At 44.4% G+C, this 15,825-nt stretch overlaps 1 protein-coding gene across 1 annotated transcript in view; it reads left to right on the plus strand.

The window, feature by feature from the left end:
• The first annotated feature begins 864 nt into the window (after positions 1-864).
• Positions 865-15,825, plus strand: part of trim47 (tripartite motif containing 47) — a 19,805-nt gene continuing 4,844 nt past the window's right edge. The window contains exons 1-7 of the mRNA XM_055936926.1: positions 865-1,258; positions 3,707-3,924; positions 7,118-7,163; positions 7,657-7,752; positions 10,930-11,019; positions 13,111-13,245; positions 13,885-13,907. Coding sequence (XP_055792901.1) covers positions 1,070-1,258; positions 3,707-3,924; positions 7,118-7,163; positions 7,657-7,752; positions 10,930-11,019; positions 13,111-13,245; positions 13,885-13,907 — 797 coding nt within the window. The 5' untranslated portion in view covers positions 865-1,069. The remainder of the gene's footprint in view (positions 1,259-3,706; positions 3,925-7,117; positions 7,164-7,656; positions 7,753-10,929; positions 11,020-13,110; positions 13,246-13,884; positions 13,908-15,825) is intronic.

Consider the following 15,825-nt stretch of genomic DNA (forward strand, 5'->3'; position numbering starts at 1 on the left):
TATATATGTTAAGATACATTTATTAAAATATTTGGTAATATATTTTAAAATGTATGTCACGTTATATATGGGTTTTAAATATTTTATCATATATGTTTAAATAAATCTCATGTTATTTGATATATAAGGCCACATATTGCCATACAGTTCCTTCAGAAAGTATTCATACCCATTGACTTCTTTCACATTTTGTTGTGTTACAGCCTGAATTAAAAATGGATTAAATCAAAAAATGTTATCACCCATCTACACACAATACCCCATAATGACAAAGTGAAAACATACAGGATTATCTCATTTACATAAGTATTCACATCCCTGAGTAAATACTTTGTAGAAGCAAGCCCCTTGAGCAGTGATTACAGCTGTGAGTCTTTCTGGGTAAACCTCTAAGAGCTTTCCACACCTGTATTGTGCAACATTTGCCCATTATTCTTTTAGAAATTCTTCAAGCTCTGTCAAATTGGTTGTTGATCGTTGCTAGACAACCATTGTCAGGTCTTGCCATAGATTTTCAAGCAGATTCAAGTCAAAACTGTAACTCGGCAACTCAGGAACATTCTCTGTCTTCTTGGTATGCAACTCCAGTGTATATTTGGCCTTGTGTTTTAGGTTATTGTCCTGCTGTTAATGAAAGTAAATAGAGCCGAATATATTGATAAAAGTCACCTTGTCCTAGAGATATTTACACGTCATCAAAACGTCACACCAGGGTAAGCCTACACCAAACACAGCCCTTATTTGAAGTGTTTCCCAAATCCCCTATGGGAAAATTAATGGTGGAAAAACGACTGGACCCATTTCCCTGTTTGACCGCTAGGTTTTATGGGTATTATGACTCATTATGTGGTACTCTATGGAAATCTGCCTAGTGACTTCCATACAAAAGTTCTTCGCTTCTTGGGCTTATTTTCCTGGACAGATTTTGGGCGGAGTAAAAGCTTTCGCCTCTTCCTCCGCCCAGGCAACGGATAGCCAATCGCGTCATCAATCAAAGGAATCATGTTGAGCCAACACTTCCGCTTTCTTCTACGCTACGGAAACGTGTGTTGGTAGCTAGGTAAACAACATGGCTGCGGGATCCAGCGGTGCGGGCAGCGAGCTACAAAAAGAGTTGATGTGTGCCATCTGCCTTGACTACTTCCACGACCCCGTCATTCTCAAATGCGGACACAATTTCTGCAAGTTCTGCATCCTGATGCATTGGGAGGAGAACGGAGGAGAGGACGTCGGTTATCAATGCCCCGAGTGCCGAATGGTGTGTTGTGCTTCAATGCTAGTTAACGTTAGCTTTCTATCTTATCAGCTGTTTGCTAGCTAGACACTTTCTTTGTAATCTTGAACGCTCAAGTGAATCGTAGCAAGTGTAATTTACAATGCAGTTTCCGTACCTATTTTAGGCGTTACCACTGGAATTGGATAACGTTAGAGATGAGTTAAAACGCCGACACTGCTGAAAAACGCGGAGCTTTTGTGTTCTAATTTAGCTTGGTGGCTAATTCGGTAGTATGGCGAGGTGTTTAATCAAGCCAACATGTAGTCACGGCCGAATCATCATGCCGTTGACTAACTAACTAGATAGTTACATAGCAAGCTTTAGTATTGTCTCCTTTCTCTCAAAAGATAGAACCCCACACTGCTCTTGTCAGTATCACAAAGTATAAATAAAGTTATACTGGAAGGAGTAGTGTGCGGGTCTTTATTGTTTTATTATCTTAAGCTATCATTTAATTTTTCCCGCGCACCTACAAAGGGCACACTCAGATGCAGAGTGATTTTCCTGTTTTTTTGTCACCCTTTGTCAAAAGGCACATTCAGACGCGAACTACTTTTAGCGGCCATTGATGAAGGTATCTTCTTTTAAGAACCCGGCGCTTGTAGGGCGAAGGTAACCCGGAGGATAAGGGTTTTCTAGGGCTGTGCGATATATCGTTTTATGGTGTACCCGTATCGATCCACATACATGTATGGATTTTTACAATCCAATCTATAAATGTATTTTGATACAACTGCAAAATAAATGAACAGTTTTATTACATGTAATTGGTCTACTTCTCTGTCCGTTTTGTCCTAGTTTGGTTGGGTATGAAACCATCAGAATGGAGAAAGCCCATTTTAAAACCCATTTTTAATTAATATGTGGTCATCCTAGGGCAGCGTTTCCCGTACGCTGTCCTCTGGACACCAAGGGGTGCACGTTTTGGTTTTGGCATTACACAGCTAATTCAAATGATCAAACCTTGATGATGAGTTTATTTGAATAAAATATCATGTGCATATATTTAGAACTTTAATTATTTCGAAATATAAAATAAGAAAAACAATATAGTTACAAAAGTATGTGGACACCCCATTCAGTGGATTCCTCTATTTCAGCCACACCCGTTGCTGACAGTGGTATAAAAACGAGCACACAGCCATGCAATCTCCATAAACAAACATTGGCAGTAGAATGGCCTTACTGAAGAGCTCAGTGACTTTCAACATGGCACCGTCATAGGATGACACCTTTCCAACAAGTCAGTACGTCAAATTTCTGACCTCCTGGAGCTGCCCCTATCAACTGTAAGTGCTGTTATTGTGAAGTGGCAACATCTAGGAGCAAAAACAGCTCAGCTGTGACGTGGTAGGCCACACAAGCTCACAGAATGGTACCACTGAGTGCTGAAGCATGTAGCACTTAAAAATTGTCTGTCCTCTGTTGCAACACTCATTACCGAGTTTCAAACTGCCTCTGGAAGCAACGTCAGCACAATAATTGTTCATCGGGAGCTTCGTGAAATGGGTTTACATGGCCGAGCAGCTGCACAAAGGCCTAAGATCACCATGAGCAATGCCAAGCGTCAGCTGGAGTGTTGTAAAGCTCACTTCCATTGAACTCTGGAGCAGTGAATCCCGCTTCAACATCTGGCAGTCCAATCTGGGTTCGGCGGATCCCAGGAGAACGCTACCTGCCCCAATGCATAGTGCCAACTGTAAACTTTGAGGATGAATAATGGTCAATTTGTAAGTCGCTCTGGATAAGAGCGTCTGCTAAATGACTTAAATGTAAATGTAATGTAAATGTCTGGGGCTGTTTTTCATGGTTCAGGCTAGGCCTCTTAGTTCCAGTGAAGGGAAATCTTAACACTGCAGCATACAATGACATTCTGTGCTTCCAGCTTTGTGGCAAACGTTTGGGGAAGGCCCTTGTTTCAGCCTGACAATTCCTCCGTGCACAAAGCAAGGTCCATATAGAAATGGTTTGTCGAGATCGTTGTGGATTAACTTGACTGGCCTGCACAGAGCCCTGACCTCAACTCCACCGAACACCTTTGGGATGAATTGGAACACCGACTGCGTGCCAGGCCTAAGCGCCCAAAATCAGTGCCCGGCCTCACTAATGTTCTCGTAGCTGAATGGAAGCAAGTCCCTGCAGCCATCTTCCAACATCTAGTGGAACGCTTTCCAAGAAGAGTGGCCTTTGTTATAGCAGCAAAGGAGGGACCAACTCCATATTAATGCCCATGATTTTGGAATGAGATGTTCGGCAAGCAGGTGTCCACATACTTTTGGCAATGTAGTGTATTTTGGCCATATCGCCCAACTCTACCTGTGGTTGTAGCAAGCTAAAAATGTTTGCATAACTGTCTCGACTAATTCAGTACCTTTTTCAATGTAATAATCTAAAAGCTGTTTGTTCAAAACTTTTCTCCTGTCTCTGTAGATATTTAACAAGATCAGCTTCACCAAGAACTACCTGGTTAAGAACCTTGTTGATAAGCTGAGTGATTTTGCGTGTCTGAAGCCCTGTGAGCAGCCGGCTCCATCCAAGCGTGTCCAACTAGACGGGAAATGCGACAGGCATGGAGAGGAGCTGAAGCTCTACTGCCACACCGACAACAAACCCATCTGTGTGGTGTGTAGGGAATCCCGAGCACACAGGTAACAAATGTTCCAAGTTTCTAGGATCAGCTTTCCCTACCCTAATCTCAGAAACACATAACAAAAATGGTTAGCTGCTTGATTCAGTTCTGGGGTGTTAGAGTTGTTAAGGAAATTGTATAATGTGAAGAGACAGCCTTGAAAATGTTCACCTAATCTTTCAGGTCATAAATAATCCTTGGTTTCCTGCCTGTGTTTGGTAAAGGTATGAGTGGGAGATGGTCATGACCCCCCTCCTTAGGACCTTCTGGCAGAACAGCCAGAATATGTTCTATAAGTTAAGATCAGAGACGGTGCCAGACGCATGCAGGAACCAACCCTATGAACTATGCCGATGTAAAGTGTCTGTGTCAGTATATAAGAGATCTAACGGGACTGCCCCGACAGAGCTCCTGACAGATGTGTACTATGGTGCATCACGTTTGTTGGAACGTCTCCAGTTAACTGTTAACAATGATTCATTTAAGATTGACTTCGAGTGTCCCTGTTGTCCGCGGGTCCTTAGTCTTAAATTCATTCATCTGATTAGAAGGCCTTGAGTCTTAACCTGTCTAGCGGAACCCCGCTAGCGGAACCCCTCAACAGCCAATAAAATTGCAGGGCGCCAAATACAAATCAACAGAAATCTCTTAAATCAATTTTCTCAAACATACAAGTATTAAGCACCATTTTAAAGATAACATTCTCGTTAATCCAGCCACAGTGTCTGATTTAAAAAATGCTTTACAGCGAAAGCTCCACAAACGATTGTTAGGTCACCACCAAGTCACAGAAAAATCCAGCCATTTTTCCCGCCAAAAAGAGGAGTCACAAAAAGCACAAATAGAGGTAAAATTAATCACTAACCTTTGATGATCTTCATCAGATGACACTCATAGGACTTCATGTTACACCAAAAATGTATGTTTTGTTCGGTGAAGTTCATATTTATATCCAAAAATCTTATTTTACATTGGTGTGTTACGTTCAGTAGTTCCAAAACATGCAGTGATATTGCAGAGAGGCACGTGAATTCACAGAAACACTCATAATAAATGTTGATGAAAATACAACTATTATACATGGAACTTTAGATACACTTCTCTTAGATACAAAATATTAGAAATATTGATTTGTTAATTGCTTTTTGGGGATTCAAATTACGTTACCCTGATGAGAATTCTGCTACGGTGATGGGAATTCTGTGAAAGTGTTGGTAAAATGCTTAGTATCTGATCAAACATTTTGTTTCACCACTATCACCGCTATCACCGCATCACCACTATCACCGCTATCACTGGTTTGAGGGGGACCGTTAACCACTGATCTAGGGACACATTAGATTCCCCTTACCCTTACCTTCCCCTTACCTTCCCCTTACCTTCCCCTTACCTTCCCCTTACCCTCCCCTTACCTTCCCCTTACCTTACCCTTCCCTTACCTTCCCCTTACCTTCCCCTTACCTTCCCCTTCCCTTCCCCTTACCTTCCCCTTACCTCCCCTTACCTTTACCCTTACCCCTTACCTTCCCCTTACCTTTACCCTTCCCCTTACCTTCCCCTTACCTTTACCCTTCCCCTTACCTTCCCCTTACCTTCCCCTTACCTTACCCTTACCTTACCCTTACCTTACCTTACCCTTACCTTACCTTCCCCTTACCTTACCTTCCCCTTACCCTTACCCTTACCCTTCCCCTTACCTTACCCTTACCATATCCTTACCTTACCCTTACCTTACCTTCCCCTTACCTTATCCTTACCTTCCCCTTACCTTACCCCTTACCCTTACCTTACCCTTACCTTACCCTTACCTTACCTTACCCTTACCTTACCTTCCCCGTACCTTCCCCTTACCCTTACCTTCCCCTTCCCTTACCCTTACCTTACCATACCCTTACCTTACCCTTACCCTTACCTTCCCTTTCCCTTACCCTTACCTTCCCTTTCCCTTACCCTTACCTTCCCCTTACCTTACCCTTCCACTTCCCTTACCCTTACCTTCCCCTTACCTTACCCCTTCCCCTTACCTTACCCTTACCTTACCCTTACCTTACCCTTACCTTACCTTACCCTTACCCTTACCTTACCTTCCCCGTACCTTCCCCTTACCCTTACCTTCCCCTTCCCTTACCCTTACCTTACCATACCCTTACCTTACCCTTACCCTTACCTTCCCTTTCCCTTACCCTTACCTTCCCTTTCCCTTACCTTCCCCTTACCTTACCCTTCCACTTCCCTTACCCTTACCTTCCCCTTACCTTACCCTTCCACTTCCCTTACCCTTACCTTCCCCTTACCTTACCCTTCCACTTCCCTTACCCTTACCTTCCACTTCCCTTACCCTTACCTTCCCCTTACCTTACCCTTCCACTTCCCTTACCCTTACCTTCCCCTTACCTTCCCTTTCCCTTACCCTTACCTTCCCCTTACCTTACCCTTCCACTTCCCTTACCCTTACCTTCCCCTTACCTTCCCCTTCCGTTACCCTTCCACTTCCCTTACCCTTACCTTCCCCTTACCTTCCCCTTCCGTTACCCTTCCACTTCCCTTCCACTTCCCTTACCCTTACCTTCCCCTTACCTTCCCCTTCCGTTACCCTTCCCTTTCCCTTCCCCTTACCTTCCCCTTACCTTCCCCTTACCTTCCCCTTACCTTCCCCTTACCTTCCCCTTCCCTTACCCCTTACCTTCCCCTTCCGTTACCCTTCCACTTCCCTTACCCTTACCTTCCCCTTACCTTCCCCTTCCGTTACCCTTCCCTTTCCCTTCCCCTTCCCTTACCCTTACCTTCCCCTTACCTTCCCCTTCCGTTACCCTTCCACTTCCCTTACCCTTACCTTCCCCTTACCTTCCCCTTCCGTTACCCTTCCCTTTCCCTTCCCCTTACCTTCCCCTTACCTTCCCCTTCCCTTACCCTTCCCTTACCCTTACCTTCCCTTACCCTTCCCTTACCCTTCCCTTACCCTTACCTTCCCCTTCCGTTACCCTTCCACTTCCCTTACCCTTACCCTTCCCTTACCCTTACCTTCCCCTTCCGTTACCCTTCCACTCCCCTTACCCTTACCTTACCCTCCCCCTTACCCTTCCCTCAAATTCTCTCCTTGAGCAATCGGGTGGATATCACCAAACTGATGGTCTCAAGGCCAAAGTTTCTGTCACATTGAGCATTCAGACCAAGTCCTTAAATAACATGCCCGTGTTCCCTTGTCTTTTCAGACACCATGACGTGGCTCCTGTACCAGAGGTCCTTGAGGATATGAAGGTGAGGCCGAGGTCACAACATGCAGCTGTTGCTGAGAAAGATTTGTTGTTGTGGGTTTCTGAAATCTGATACATCCAGCTTGGGATGTAACATTATAAAATTATAAAATATTTAAATGACTGATATGATTCTCGAAGCTAATAACTTGTAAATGTGTCATGAGCTTAGTTCAACTGTCGTACCCCATAATCAGAACCCAACATGTAAGCTTGTTTTACTCCATTGCTTGTAAACAATGCAAGTGTATACAAAACTGTATAGCCTCATAACATGGTTAAAACAATCATTTTAATATCATGAATTGGTCAGTCCTTGCATCCGTAACTCTGTCTATGAGTTTGTGACTGGTTATATTTCTCCAGCCCCCGTCTGTCAGCTGTTTACAAAAACAGCGACGGGGTGTCTGCTTTGTTATTGTTTGAACTGCAGATTGCCCTTTTTTAAGATGGATTGAGTGGTTGAACACGGTAAAGTGTGTGTGTGTTTCTCTCAGAGCGAGCTGCGACTGAGGCTGGTGGAATTAACATGGCAGAAGACTGTGTGTACCAGAGTGAAGGCTATGGACGAGCAGAGCAAGAATGAAGCCAAGGTACACAGCTGGGCTCTGGATATACATAGATATGTTGTTGGTATACAAGTGAACTAATATATATATTAATTAATTAATTACATATACATACAGTGGGGAGAACAAGTATTTGATACACTGCCGATTTTGCAGGTTTTCCTACTTACAAAGCATGTAGAGGTCTGTCATTTTTATCATAGGTACACTTCAACTGTGAGAGACGGAATCTAAAACAAAATACAAGAAAATTACATTGTATGATTTTTAAGTAATTAATTTTCATCTGTACATACAGTACCGGTCAAAAGTTTGTGCACACCTACTCATTCCAGGGTTTTTCTTTATTTTTACTATTTTCTACATTGTAGAATAATAGTGAAGACTTCAACTATAAAATAACACATATGGAATCATTTAGTAACCAGAAAGTTATCTTTCTTTTCTATTTGAGATTCTTCAAAGTAGCCACCCTTTGCCTTGACAACAACTTTGCGCACTCTTGTCATTCTCTCAACCAGCTTCATGAGGTAGTTACCTGGAATGCATTTCAATTTACAGGTGTGCCTTGTTAAAAGTTCAGTTGTGGAATTTCTTTCCTTAATGGGTTTGAGCCAATCAGTTGTGTTATGACAAGGTAGGGTTGGTATACAGAAGATAGCCCTATTTGGTAAAAGACCAAGTCCGTATTATTGCAAGAACATCTCAAATAACCAAAGAGAAACGACAGTCCATCGTTACTTTAAGACACAAAGGCCGGTCAATCCTGAAAATTTCAAGAAATTTTAATGTTTCTTCAAGTGCAGTCGCAAAGACCATCAAGCACTATGATGAAACTGACTCTCATGAGGACCGCCACAGGAAAGGAAGACCCAGAGTTACCTCTGCTACAAAGGATAAATTCATTAGTTACCAGCATCAGAAATTGTAGCCCAAATAAATGCTTCAGAGTTCAAGTAACAGACACATCTCAACATCAACTGTTCAGAGGAGACTAAGAGACTTTGAGCGTGGTATGATCATTTGTGCCAGGCGCGACGGTTCCAGTATCTCAGAAACGGCCTCCTGGGCGGTGGTGTAATGGTCTGGGGAATGATTTCCTGGCACAAGTCACCACACCTTGTAGAATTCATGTCCCGAAGAATCATGGGTATTCTGGGTGCAAAGGTGGGTGGTCCGACCCTGTACTAGATGGGTGTACCTAATAAAGATTAAGGACTAGTCCTGGACTAGTTATCTCCATGTTAATTGGAGAATCTCCATTTAACAGTAATTTTTATTCTAGGACTAGGCGTAATAATCCGACCCTGGGAGTAGTTATATAATCCGTCCTCTCATATAATATATGCCGTTTATGTAGACTCTTTAATCCAAAGTGACTTACGACTCAGTCGTGTGTTCAAACGTCCTCCGGTTAGACTGACAGTCATGTGTTCAAACGTCCTCCGGTTAGACTGACAGTCATGTGTTCATACGTCCTCCGGTTAGACTGACAGTCATGTGTTCAAACGTCCTCCGGTTAGACTGACAGTCATGTGTTCATTCCTCCTCTGGTTAGACTGACAGTCATGTGTTCATTCCTCCTCTGGTTAGACTGACAGTCATGTGTTCATTCCTCCTCTGGTTAGACTGACAGTCGTGTTCATTCCTCCTCTGGTTAGACTGACAGTCGTGTGTTCATTCCTCCTCTGGTTAGACTGACAGTCATGTGTTCATTCCTCCTCTGGTTAGACTGACAGTCATGTGTTCATTCCTCCTCTGGTTAGACTGACAGTCATGTGTTCATTCCTCCTCCGGTTAGACTGACAGTCGTGTGTTCAAACGTCCTCCGGTTAGACTGACAGTCGTGTGTTCAAACGTCCTCCGGTTAGACTGACAGTCATGTGTTCATTCCTCCTCTGGTTAGACTGACAGTCATGTGTTCATTCCTCCTCTGGTTAGACTGACAGTCGTGTGTTCATTCCTCCTCTGGTTAGACTGACAGTCATGTGTTCATTCCTCCTCCGGTTAGACTGACAGTCATGTGTTCATTCCTCCTCTGGTTAGACTGACAGTCATGTGTTCATTCCTCCTCTGGTTAGACTGACAGTCATGTGTTCATTCCTCCTCTGGTTAGACTGACAGTCATGTGTTCATTCCTCCTCTGGTTAGACTGACAGTCATGTGTTCATTCCTCCTCTGGTTAGACTGACAGTCATGTGTTCATTCCTCTGGTTAGACTGACAGTCATGTGTTCATTCCTCCTCCGGTTAGACTGACAGTCGTGTGTTCATTCCTCCTCCGGTTAGACTGACAGTCATGTGTTCATTCCTCTGGTTAGACTGACAGTCATGTGTTCATTCCTCCTCTGGTTAGACTGACAGTCATGTGTTCATTCCTCCTCTGGTTAGACTGACTGTCGTGTGTTCATTCCTCCTCTGGTTAGACTGACAGTCATGTGTTCATTCCTCCTCTGGTTAGACTGACAGTCATGTGTTCATTCCTCCTCTGGTTAGACTGACAGTCGTGTGTTCATTCCTCCTCTGGTTAGACTGACAGTCATGTGTTCATTCCTCCTCTGGTTAGACTGACAGTCATGTGTTCATTCCTCCTCTGGTTAGACTGACAGTCGTGTGTTCATTCCTCCTCTGGTTAGACTGACAGTCATGTGTTCATTCCTCCTCTGGTTAGACTGACAGTCATGTGTTCATTCCTCCTCTGGTTAGACTGACAGTCATGTGTTCATTCCTCCTCTGGTTAGACTGACAGTCATGTGTTCATTCCTCCTCTGGTTAGACTGACAGTCATGTGTTCATTCCTCCTCCGGTTAGACTGACAGTCATGTGTTCATTCCTCCTCTGGTTAGACTGACAGTCATGTGTTCATTCCTCCTCTGGTTAGACTGACAGTCATGTGTTCATTCCTCCTCTGGTTAGACTGACAGTCATGTGTTCATTCCTCCTCCGGTTAGACTGACAGTCATGTGTTCATTCCTCCTCTGGTTAGACTGACAGTCATGTGTTCATACGTCCTCCGGTTAGACTGACAGTCATGTGTTCATTCCTCCTCCGGTTAGACTGACAGTCATGTGTTCATTCCTCCTCCGGTTAGACTGACAGTCGTGTGTGTGTTCAAACGTCCTCCGGTTAGACTGACAGTCGTTACGTCAGATGACCATTAGGTGACGTCGGCGTCTTTTCCCCATGTTATCACATCTTCTAGTTAAAGAAGCTGAAGCTGAAGGAGAAGATTGAGGAGGATGTGGGGTCTCTAGTCCAGTTCCTGTTGGATGAGAAGGACGAACTACTGGAGGTTAGTGTGTATATACAGGTGAAGTCGGAAGTTTACATACACTTAGGTTGGAGTCATTAAAACTCGGTTTTCAACCGCTCCACAAATTTCTTGTTAATCAACTATAGTTTTGGCAAGTCGGTTAGGACATCTACTTTGTGCATGACATATGTAATTTTTCCAACAATTGTTTACAGACAGATTATTTCACTTACAATTCACTGTATCACAATTCCAGTTGGTCAGAAGTTTACATACACTAAGTTGACTGCCTTTAAACAGCTTTGAAAATTCCAGAAAATGATGTCATAGCTTTAGAAGCTTCTGATAGGGTAATTGACAACATTTGAGTCAATTGGAGGTGTACTTGTGGATGTATTTCAAGGCCTACCTTCAAACTCAGTGCCTCTTTGCTTGATATCATGGGAAAATCAAAAGAAATCAGCCAAGATCTCAGGAAAAAAATGGTATACTTCCACAAGTCTGGTTCATCCTTAGGAGCAATTTCCAAACCCCTGAAGGTACCATGTTCCACTGTACTAACAATTGTACGATAGTATAAACACCATGGGACTACGCAGCCGTCATACCGCTCAGGAAGGAGACACGTTCGGTCTCCTAGAGCTGAACGGACTTTGGTGCAAAAAGTGCAAATCAATCCCAGAAAAACAGCAAAGGACCTTGTGAAGATGCTGGAGGAAACAGGTACAAACGTATCTATATCCACATTAAAACGAGTCCTATATCGACATAACCAGAAAGGCCGCTCAGCAAGGAAGAAGCCACTGCTCCATAACTGCCATAAAAAAGCCAGACTACGGTTTGCAGTTGCACATGGTGACAAAGATCAAACTTTTTGGAGAAATTACCTCTGGTCTGATGAAACAAAAATAGAACTGTTTGGCCATAATGACCATCGTTATGTTTGGAGGAAAAAGGGGGAGGCTTGCAAGCCGAAGAACACCATCCCAACCGTGAAGCACGGGGGTGGCAGCATCATGTTGTGGGGGTGCTTTGCTGCAGGAGGGACTGGTGCACTTCACAAAATAGATGGCATCATGAGGAAGGGAAAATTATATGGATATTTTGAAGCAACATCTCAAGACATCAGTCAGGAAGTTAAAGCTTGGTCACATGGTCTTCCAAATGGACAATGACCCCAAGCATACTTCCAAAGTTGTGGTAAAATGGCTTAAGGACAATGCTTAAGGACATCACAAAGCCCTGACCATAGCCCTGACCTTAATCCTATAGAAAATGTGTGGGCAGAACTGAAAAAGTGTGTGTGAGCAAGGAGGCCTACAAACCTGACTCAGTTACACCAGCTCTGTCAGGAGGAATGGGCCAAAATTCACCCAACTCATTGTGGGAAGCTTGTGGAAGGCTACCCAAAACATTTGACCCAAGTTAAACAATTTAAAGGCAATGTTGCCAAATACTAATTGAGTGTATGTAAACTTCTGACCCACTGAGAATGTGATGAAATAAATAAAATAGTGTACTCTGTGTAGCTTGATGGTTAGTTGGGATACTCTGTGTAGCATGATGGTTAGTTGGGATACTCTGTGTGTAGCCTATTGGTTAGTTGGTATACTCTGTGTAGCCTGATGGTTAGTTGGTATATTCTGTGTAGCCTATTGGTTAGTTGGTATATTCTGTGTAGCCTGATGGTTAGTTGGTATACTCTGTGTAGCCTGATGGTAAGTTGGTATATTCTGTGTAGCCTATTGGTTAGTTGGTATACTCTGTGTAGCCTGATGGTTAGTTGGGATACTCTGTGTGTAGCCTGATGGTTAGTTGGGATACTCTGTGTGTAGCCTATTGGTTAGTTGGTATACTCTGTGTAGCCTGATGGTTAGTTGGTATACTCTGTGTAGCCTGATGGTTAGTTGGTATACTCTGTGTAGCCTGATGGTTAGTTGGTATATTCTGTGTGTAGCCTATTGGTTAGTTGGTATACTCTGTGTAGCCTGATTTTTACTTGGGATACTGAATACTGTGGCTCACATTGGGCTAATTTGCATACAGCAGCAGCAAAATAATAATTAGACTATTTAGAAAATTGTCATGAGAGTTCCAACAGTGTAATAATGTTGACATGTCCGTCCTTAGGCTCTGGATGGTGAGGAGTGGGCTGTCATGGGGACGATAGATGACAACCTGAGATGGGTGGAGACCGAGGTGGTAGCTGTGGACAAACACATGGCCCAGATACACAACCACATCAGAGGAAACACCAGCTTCGAGGTGACTTTGTCAAACAGTTTCTGTCCATTATGAGATGGTTGATAGAAAATGTGCTACAGGATTCTAAAGTGTTTTCTGAGAATTGGTCATACATTTTAGTCTTGTAGTTTTCATGTTACTGACGTGTTGATGAAGGTAGCATAGCAATCCTCCCACCTTTTTTCTATGGTCAGATTCATAGAGTTGGATAGAGGTCTATAGTCCTGTTTTAGCACGGGCAGCGCCAACGTGGGCTTTCATAATGAGTCAACTGGATGGGACTTGCTATTAGTTAAGAAACGGTCTCAGAATTCTATCCAGGCCTATGGTCAAAGGACTACGAATGGTGGTTTTTAACTTAGCACTGTATAGACGCTGTGGTAGACGGCGCTCTTCCGCGTCGCTTACTACTGTCTACCACAGCCGAGTTATAAGTGCGGGTTTGGAGAAATGTTTGGTTCAGACGGTTTCTTTACAGATATCCCACACATTATACAATCTGGGTCAAGGAGTTAAGGATTCCAGGTAACAGGGTTTTCAGAAACAATTAGCGTGTTACTCTCCTGGCTCTGCATTTTAGCCTTCTAGAACATTCTATATTGGGTTAGTTTTAGCTGTGTGAAATGGTTTGTAATCTCATCTGTCTATTTCTCTCCACAGAGCATCACTGAGACATACAAAAAGTAAGTGTTTTTGTTTTCCCGTGTTCAGCCTGTAGTCTGCGTCTGGTGGTCTCGGGTTCAGTCTGTAGTCTGGTGGTCTCGGGGTTCAGTCTGTAGTCTGTTGGTCTCGGGTTCAGCCTGTAGTCTGGTGGTCTCGGGGTTCAGCCTGTAGTCTGGTGGTCTCGGGGTTCAGTCTGTAGTCTGTTGGTCTCGGGTTCAGCCTGTAGTCTGGTGGTCTCGGGGTTCAGTCTGTAGTCTGGTGGTCTCGGGGTTCAGTCTGGTGGTCTCGGGGTTCAGCCTGTGGTCTGGTGGTCTCGGGGTTCAGCCTGTGGTCTGGTGGTCTCGGGGTTCAGCCTGTAGTCTGGTGGTCTCGGGGTTCAGCCTGTGGTCTGGTGGTCTCGGGGTTCAGCCTGTAGTCTGGTGGTCTCGGGGTTCAGCCTGTAGTCTGGTGGTCTCGGGTTCAGTCTGGTGGTCTCGGGGTTCAGTCTGTAGTCTGGTGGTCTCGGGGTTCAGCCTGTAGTCTGGTGGTCTCGGGGTTCAGCCTGTAGTCTGGTGGTCTCTGGGTTCAGTCTGTAGTCTGGTGGTCTCTGGGTTCAGTCTGTAGTCTGGTGGTCTCGGGTTCAGTCTGTAGTCTGGTGGTCTCGGGTTCAGCCTGTGGTCTCCCCTTCTCCCCGTTACAGCCCCGTGTAGTGACTCTATAATAACGGTTGACAGTCATCTCCCTGTTACAGCCCCGTGTAGTGACTCTATAATAACGGTTGACAGTCATCTCCCTGTTACAGCCCCGTGTAGTGACTCTATAATAACGGTTGACAGTCATCTCCCTGTTACAGCCCCGTGTAGTGACTCTATAATAACGGTTGACAGTCGTCTCCCTGTTACAGCCCCGTGTAGTGACTCTATAATAACGGTTGACAGTCATCTCCCTGTTACAGCCCCGTGTAGTGACTCTATAATAACGGTTGACAGTCATCTCCCTGTTACAGCCCCGTGTAGTGACTCTATAATAACGGTTGACAGTCATCTCCCTGTTACAGCCCCGTGTAGTGACTCTATAATAACGGTTGACAGTCATCTCCCTGTTACAGCCCCGTGTAGTGACTCTATAATAACGGTTGACAGTCGTCTCCCTGTTACAGCCCCGTGTAGTGACTCTATAATAACGGTTGACAGTCGTCTCCCTGTTACAGCCCCGTGTAGTGACTCTATAATAACGGTTGACAGTCTTCTCCCTGTTACAGCCCCGTGTAGTGACTCTATAATAACGGTTGACAGTCATCTCCCTGTTACAGCCCCGTGTAGTGACTCTATAATAACGGTTGACAGTCATCTCCCTGTTACAGCCCCGTGTAGTGACTCTATAATAACGGTTGACAGTCGTCTCCCTGTTACAGCCCCGTGTAGTGACTCTATAATAACGGTTGACAGTCGTCTCCCTGTTACAGCCCCGTGTAGTGACTCTATAATAACGGTTGACAGTCGTCTCCCTGTTACAGCCCCGTGTAGTGACTCTATAATAACGGTTGACAGTCGTCTCCCTGTTACAGCCCCGTGTAGTGACTCTATAATAACGGTTGACAGTCGTCTCCCTGTTACAGCCCCGTGTAGTGACTCTATAATAACGGTTGACAGTCGTCTCCCTGTTACAGCCCCGTGTAGTGACTCTATAATAACGGTTGACAGTCATCTCCCTGTTACAGCCCCGTGTAGTGACTCTATAATAACGGTTGACAGTCATCTCCCTGTTACAGCCCCGTGTAGTGACTCTATAATAACGGTTGACAGTCGTCTCCCTGTTACAGCCCCGTGTAGTGACTCTATAATAACGGTTGACAGTCATCTCCCTGTTACAGCCCCGTGTAGTGACTCTATAATAACGGTTGACAGTCGTCTCCCTGTTACAGCCCCGTGTAGTGACTCTATAATAACGGTTGACAGT

The sequence above is a fragment of the Salvelinus fontinalis genome, chromosome 10, assembly GCF_029448725.1.
Source record: "Salvelinus fontinalis isolate EN_2023a chromosome 10, ASM2944872v1, whole genome shotgun sequence".
NCBI lineage: Eukaryota > Metazoa > Chordata > Actinopteri > Salmoniformes > Salmonidae > Salvelinus > Salvelinus fontinalis.